This window comes from Saccostrea cucullata, unplaced genomic scaffold (genome assembly GCF_032062105.1).
Source record: "Saccostrea cucullata isolate Sc308-1 unplaced genomic scaffold, CSIRO_AGI_Scuc_v1 ctg3594, whole genome shotgun sequence".
Taxonomy (NCBI): Eukaryota; Metazoa; Mollusca; class Bivalvia; order Ostreida; family Ostreidae; genus Saccostrea; species Saccostrea cuccullata.
Window position 1 is genome coordinate 102,099 of NW_026934137.1, and position 7,844 is coordinate 109,942.

Here is a 7,844-nt window from a genome sequence, read left to right on the forward strand (position 1 = left end):
ATAAAATGTATATTTAAAAAGGATCTCCTTGAATCTGTGACAGAAAAGTGTTCAGAAAAAGAATAATAAAAAAGACGAAAACAATAGGTCTTTTCGACAAAAGTCGAAAAGCCCTAATAATAATAATAAACAAGACGAAAACAATAGGTCTTTTCGACAAAAGTCGAAAAGCCCTAATTATAAAAGATATGGACAGATATCCTCCGCAATTAAAAACAATGTTCAAATCTACAGTTTTGAATCAATTCAATAGAAAACAGAAAAGTAATAACATATAAATAAACAATACATACTGTAAATGTTTTACATTTGGCTGTGTATTCTAATTAGCGCTTTTGGCGGAAAGGAGCTTTCGCTAATTCAAGTATAACGCTAACTGTCTTGCACATATATACATAAGAACATTGAGAAATACGCTAAATCAAATCTACCGTACGCTAACTCGTTCAAAAATCAATTCCCGCCAAATATCGTACACGCTAAATATAATACATTTACAGTATATCATTTTTGTAAATAATGCACATAGAGAATTAAGACATGTACCTATCTTATGTATCAGTCAAAACGTAGTTTTGCCTTTCTATGTATCTATATACAGACACTATGTCGGTGCATTCTGATGATCCACGCCCAACAATAAGCAGATGAGTTTTGTGATCATAGGCCAGACCATACAGCTCATGTATACTCCCTGGTTTGGTCAACAGGATGGACAAGAAATTACCATCCTTGTCAATCATCTGTACAGTGTCAGTGAGGGTATCAACCACCAGGATGTGTGACAGGGCGTCTGTACAGATTCCTTGAGGTAGTAGTCCTGGTTTCAGTCCTGATCCTGGTGGAGGTCCCGTGTAAGAGAACCGATGTTTGCCCGCCGAGTCAACCACGACTACAGCATTGAAAGTATAATCTGACACAATGATATCTTCATTGCAATTTTTTGTGAGGTACCTTGGATCTCCAAATAAATTTTCACCTTTGTGGTCAAATTGGAGTGTTTGGATTTCTTCCCCAATGCTGTCATACTGCTTTACTATGCCTGCATAAGAAATATTAACTTTTGTATGAAATCCCCTAAAACCAAGAAGAATGTCACCAGCGAAGGCACAGTAGTGGAGACTGATTGGTGATTCTGTTCTCTCCATTCGCATGACCTTTGATTGGCTGTCTGTTTGAATTTTGACATCTCCTTTGATGTCAATATAGAAGTTCTCCAGCTTTTGATACTGTGTGTACACCTGGAAATGCAGCTTTGTCTGTAACTTTCTGAAGAGTTTTACCAGATGTGTCTGTCAAGATGAGATTGTTCCAATCACTGACCCAGAATTTATCTGGTGTCACAATAGAAATATGACAAACATAACTGATATCATTTACTTTGACTGATCTTTTTAACACAGGTTTAGACACCATTTTCAGCAGCTGTTCATTTACTATTTCTGTTTTCATGATTTCACTTTGGGTTTCTTTTAATAACAGACTCACATCAGCTTTTTTTAAATTATCACTTATTGACAAAAGAGGCACCTGCTTTACCTGTGCAGTTGCTTTGATCTTGTTGATTAAAGTTTTCTTGTAGACTAAAAGGAATTGTACAGGTCTGTACAGTAAATGCTCACTTCGGTGTTCACAGTATTCCGATTTAGCAAGAAATGTATTTAGTTTGGACTTCTGATGTTGCAGTGTTTGAAACAAAATGAGGCTGCATTTTTTTATATCATTTAACAACACAGTATCAGTTAGACTCTTTAGTCTTGTAGCTTTTGAGGACATTGCTGATTGAATACCTGAGATCTTCAAATTGCATGTTTTCGTGTGATTCTGAATCCGTGATAAGACACTATAGTTTCTATGCAGAATCTCGCTTCTTATTTTGTGAATAATTTCTTTGTGTTGCTGTCGAGTTTTACTATAAGCAGCTTTAAGATCCAGCTTTTCGTGATTTCTATGTTCCGTACATAGATTACAGACAGGAAGTTCACAAGACTGACAGTACATTTCATATAACATTTCTGGATGTCTTCCACAACTCTCAGCTTTTTGGATGCTTTCAAATTTCTCTCTATAAATCACAACATCATGGCACACTGTGTCTAGATAACTGTTGTGTCTCTCTTTACACTGTAGACATAGGTTACTTTCACATGTCTTGCAATAGAATTCTGTGTCCCCATTACAAACAGTGCATGTCTGTACCATACACTGTCTGCTGAAATCGTCCATACCAAGGGCTTTGCAAGTCCAACTGTATAAAATAAAATTCATTTTCATTGTATATGTACAGGTAATGTATTGGAATAATTTAATACAAATAGTCTTTAAATGAGAGACTGAAAGATACCATTATTGGAACATATCACGAATCAAAAACCTCGGATTGTTCAATCTGATATTTTTTTTTTTAAATGCATTTTCCTAAAATGTCCAGTAACTTAAATCTATGTTTCTGTTCCCTGTAGACATAAAAAGACTATAAGTGATCAATTATGGTCTCATTAAGAATTGTTGGGTTGGTGCATGTTAACTTTTGGATGCTTACTTCTTCTGGGCACCTTTTTTACTTCTCAAGTTTCCGGGGCCAAGTTTTGTCTTGTTTGTTATACAAGCATATGCATGTGTACTCCGAAGCTACATGATGATGTAAGAATATCTACATTCGTCCTCAGAGAAATGATTACATATTTATCTTCATTGATTTACTTTCTTAATATCTATTAGAACAGGTCGAGGAAACTATTTTCTGTGACTTTAGTTTAAATTTACATGCTACATGGGGCACTAACGTGATTGACGAACCAACCGATCAGCTAAATGAGTTGCATTATAGATTATTACAAAAATACTACATGTACATTTCGAAAGAGCAACGCAGATATTTTAAAGCAGCACATGGATCAGAATTCTGCGAATTAACACTTTTTTATAACATGTAATACTAATAAATCGGAAAAGTCATAGATAAAACTTTTGCTATCATTATGCATTCTATAGACTTCAACGGGACTTCTACTTTAGGAAGCACTATACCACAACGTCACCATATGACGTCTATAATTAGAAAATATGCCTTAATGAAAAAGTAAAATTTAATAATAGTTATGCAAAAAAAATTGTACCATGAAAAATGGTGCTAGAACATTACTGTCCTATCATAAAAATAATTATTCAACACTTTTGGACGAAACCTTCCAAAACTTTTTACATTTTGTTCACAAGATCGAAAAAAATGCATCAATTCCCGTTAACAATACGATTCTAGCAGCACTTCCCAAAAACAATAGAATAAAAACTTTAGATAGAAACAAAAATTAAGTTTCAACGTATGCGGCGTAGTGTCTGCTTTTATTGAACGAAGATCTAGAAATTGTATAATTATATTAGCATGCCTTATTCATAAGCATTATTCCCACATGAATCACACTTGATATTCATTCTAAATGCTTTTAATCTCCGATTTCTTCTGTTTGTTTACATGAATTCTCGTTACGTTTCACTTTCACTCTGCTAATACTGATCAACAGTTATGACGTCACGAGTTTGGTATTTAACCCTTGTGATAAATACACAGACCCAGAAACGACAAGATTCTGTTAATAATATGCCTCTGCATATTTTGATTCATTTTGTGACCTCAAAATATCGATTTAAAGAAACAGTTATCTCTGAAGTTCATGTCATAAGCTTACTGTGACGTCATAGCATATAGGCAAGTAGAATATTTGGTAGCGTGGACCCTGAGGTCCACGCAGTAAATATATAAGCGAGGTTAAACCGGATGCCATGGGCAAACGACAGGCTACGCATGCGCGAGAATGCTAGAGAGTTCGCGCCTTAGGTAACTTGCCCGTAGAATAATTCGCCTTATTCGAATGAAAACATGCCATTCATTGGCAAATCGCGCTTTTAAATCTGTATATCGTATTTACTTATTCATTTGCAGATCCGATTTTCTCTCTTTTACATTAACTTTTAAATACAAACTAAACATTGATTCTACGGTACAAGCATTTTAAAAAGTATGAAGAAGTTGCAGTATATATAAATACATGTAGTTTAACAACTTGAATGTAAAACGTCATACAACGACTTTAAAAAGATAGAACAAGTTTTCACCATCATTAGTTTTGTACATCAAGGCTCGTAAAATAATTTAATATTTCAGCAATCTAAATATCGTTTGATAAAGGTCTGTAGCAGCGGCTTTTAATGTGTGCTGGGGGGAGGGGGGCTCCGACAAAAAATCTTCGTACTACAGAGCTGTGCTACTCGTGAACCATCAGATCTCTATTTTCCCATGAAATATTTCTTCCGTATTAATCCAGAACAGGTGTCAAATCCCAGTCAGTATGGGTTTCACGTATCAAAATAACCGAATTTTTAACCTGACAAAACCGAAGGTTGCTAATCAGAGATAAATTTTAAAAATTTGCTTTGAGACTACAATCACTCATAAGTAGGCAGATTATTGTAGAAAATGTGAACAAACCTACATGTATTCCCTACACCTAGAAATTTTCTCAATTGAATTTCGGTTAGAAAAAACATGCATATGGTCCAGGTGTTGCAGTCCTTTTTTAAAGGACAGCAACTTGTTTTAACCTTAACATACCTGAGAAGTTTTTCAAATCCCTCTCGGAAAGACATGTTGCATTTTCCCAAGCACTTTCACACACCTAAAACAATACTTAAGTCATTATCTACTGATTCTATGCTCACATTTACAAACAAATGTTTAACAACAGTAAAATTTGAGTTTACCCCACTCCATTGTACAAGTCATTGCCTGACAGTCTTCCCCGTGTTGTACTATAAGGGAATATGAAATTTTCCCCTGGTTTAAAACAATTTATTATACTTCTGCTAAAATATTTCCTAACTATCTTTTATAGTTCACGCATAGCAAAGCTATACCCGGGGTATAATTTTTGTTATTATGCTTCTGTTAAAATGTTTGCTATATAAAGTTCAGAAGGTAAAATAGCCATCTTTTATGGTTCACGCATAGCAAAGCTATACCCCGGGGTATAGTTTTTGCTATCCATCCTCGGAAAATTTTCATACAATTTTTGCCTCCAGTTTTGATTACCAGCGTTAAATCTATCGACAGGTGATGTCATAATGACTTCAGTAGCATTGTGACGTCATCAGGATTTCAGATTATTCTTGCAGTATTATCTCACTCCAAAAAAATTTAAACCGCAGAAATTATATTATACATCAGTATAATAAAACGCTTATCCACTGGGTGTGAGTGGGATAGCTCTTGACAGGAAAGCAAGCCCTCGGGGAATAGTTCTCTGTCGCGGGTTTGATAAAAGAGCTATCCCACTCACAACCAGTGGATAAGTGTATACTATCCACCCTCGGAAAAATTTCATGCAATTTTTGCCGCCAATTTTGATTTCTAGCGATAAATCTATAGACATGATGATGTCATGTAGCATTGTGACGTCATCAAGATTTCAGATTATTCTTGCAGTATCATTTTACTCCAAAAATGAAAGAAAAGGTGAGCACGCTCACATACCCCACGCTCCCCCAAAACTCAAAGTGCTGAAAATCCCGGAAAAAATGAAAAAATCGGAATTTCCGGTAATATGCACATCTAAAATTGTGTCCTAAATATCTGCAAAGTTTGATGAAATTCTGTGCAGCGGTTTATGAGGAGTTGCGCTGACAAACTGTTCACCACTATATTCAAGATATCCCCAAAAATCTAAGTTGTAAAGTGCCGAAATTCCCAAGAAAAATAAAGTAATAGGAATTTCCTGGTAATATGCACATCTAATTATTGTGTCCTACATATCTGCAAAGTTTGACGAAATTCTGAGCAACGGTTTTGAGGAGTTTCGCTGACAAACTGTTCATCTCTATATTCAAGGTATGGCCAAATGCCTAAGTTAAAAAGTGCAGAAATTCCCGGAAAAAATCATGGAATCGGAATTTCCTGGTAATGCACAACCACACATTGTGTCCTAAATACCTGTAAAGTTTGACGAAGTTCTGTGCAGCGGTTTATGAGGAGTTGCGCTGACAAAAAAAAAAGACTGACTGACTGACTGACGGACTGGTCAAAACATTATACCTCACGCAACTAGTTGCGTGGGGTATAAAAAATCAAACCTAAAATAATATATTATACATCAAAATAATAAAACGCTTATCCACGTTTATTTAGCAAAATGCTTTTCATTTATGAAATGGATGGAAAAATGGCCTTTGTGCCTTCCAATAGCCATAAGATTTTCCTTTTTACTTTCAAGCCAAATATTCCTTTAGTATTCGTAGTAACCCCATAATACAATTCTCATTCAGCTGATTTGTCAGTTAAAGTCATGTTGGTGCCTCATTTGCTAATCTGACGCCAAAAGTATATTCAAGGTTCCCATGCAGAATTATTTGTTCAAAAAGAAATTTGAATTCATGACTGTAGAAAATTGTAACACAGAGAATACTTATTTAAGTTTGAATGAATTCAAGACAGATCGATTGAATTACATTTCGACGGATATTATAGGGTGGTGGAAACTGAAACTCAACATATCTTTTCTGTTTACCATGTCTCCACGTGCAAGTCACTTCTTAGCCACATTTTTCAAGAATAATTTACCGTATCTCGCTGTAGTCTCGCAAATTCACGCCAGAGCCACTGCCAGAGCTACTCTGAAGTCCTTAGATTTTATAATTTGCAGGGCACCGAAAATTAAAAAGTTCCGAACACATTAGTAGGGATGCATTGGATTGGACCATTGATCCCTATATTCACCGCTGTGCGCAATGACAACAATATACATGCAAGATATATTTCTCGACTTGTTCAAAAAACTGTCCTCTAATTGCATGTACTGTGAAAACATCCATTTAATGTTGTCTCTAATAGTGACACAATCCCCTTGCAGCATAAAAAACACAAAACAAGAAACGATATCGTTGCGAGCAACGAGAGGTCTTCCGTCCGATTCGGAATTAAAAAACAAAAAATCCAGCAAAAAAAGTGATTAAAAAAATTCGGACACACGGGGGATCGTACCCGGGTCGATTGCCTGAAAATTGCGTGAAAATCTAACGCGATAACCATTACGCCATTGGGAACTGCCGCTTCAAATTTTTAAATGCAAATATCTCAAGACTGGCTATATCTATTCAAGAACAAATTACATCTTAAGTATTCTTGAAAGAGTCTTTAATAACCAAACTAATATCAAAAAAAAAATTGAAAAACAAAAAAAAAATTGAAAAATTGCAGTTTTTAAATTGGCTTCCGGTAGCGACCGGAAGTACTGACAACTGAATGAAACGTCGCGTCCTGGATAGTATTGATCACCACCTATAATCTCTGAAAGTTTCACATTGATATCTTTTACCGTTCTTAGATTATCCATGGAACAAAATGTCGTTTTAAAATCAGGAAAATGGTCCGAAAATTGGCACCAGAAAGGAATTTCCAAAAATCTCTTGGAACTTTAAAGACTATCTTACTTATCTTTTCTGAAAAATTTTATGTAATTTTATCCAGTGGTTGTCGATAAATCGTGTCAGGAAAATAATAATAATAATAATAACTAGATACGATCTCGTTGCGAGCAACGAGAGGTCTTCCGTCCGCTTTAGGAAAAGAAACCCACGTAAATTCGAGCTGAAAAAAAGATTCAAAATTTTGGTCACAAGGAGGATTGAACCCATGTTGCCAACGTGAATGCGTTTTTTTTTTTTTTTTTTTAACTTTTTTTATCCCCAACGCGCTAACCATTAAGCTATTGGGAGTACTGCTCTAAATATACTTGTGTATACTTTTGCAACAGTTCACCTGTCTAAGAATTATAAAAGGCTGGCCACTATTC

The 7,844-nt window shown here is 35.3% G+C and overlaps 1 protein-coding gene across 1 annotated transcript; it reads right to left on the bottom strand.

Annotated features, from left to right (window-relative positions):
- Window positions 1-551: 551 nt before the first annotated feature.
- LOC134240015 (uncharacterized) lies at window positions 552-4,647 on the bottom strand. Its single transcript, XM_062722135.1, has 4 exons — window positions 4,613-4,647; window positions 1,971-2,248; window positions 1,381-1,583; window positions 552-1,292 (listed from the first exon to the last, which is right to left on the bottom strand). The coding sequence occupies exons 1-4, from the start codon at window positions 4,645-4,647 to the stop codon at window positions 552-554; spliced, it is 1,257 nt and encodes a 418-aa protein (XP_062578119.1).
- Between the last annotated feature and the right edge of the window lie 3,197 nt (window positions 4,648-7,844).

What these genes read in the sequence shown, in the direction of transcription:
- LOC134240015 (XM_062722135.1), bottom strand. Translation starts at nt 4,647, where the DNA reads ATGTCTTTCCGAGAGGGATTTGAAAAACTTCTCAG. An exon ending in GGATTTGAAAAACTTCTCAG is followed by an intron (nt 2,249 to 4,612) that starts GTATGTTAAGGT and finishes TATTTTATACAG; the next exon opens with TTGGACTTGCAAAGCCCTTG. An exon ending in TGTTAAAAAGATCAGTCAAA is followed by an intron (nt 1,293 to 1,380) that starts GTAAATGATATC and finishes TCATCTTGACAG; the next exon opens with ACACATCTGGTAAAACTCTT.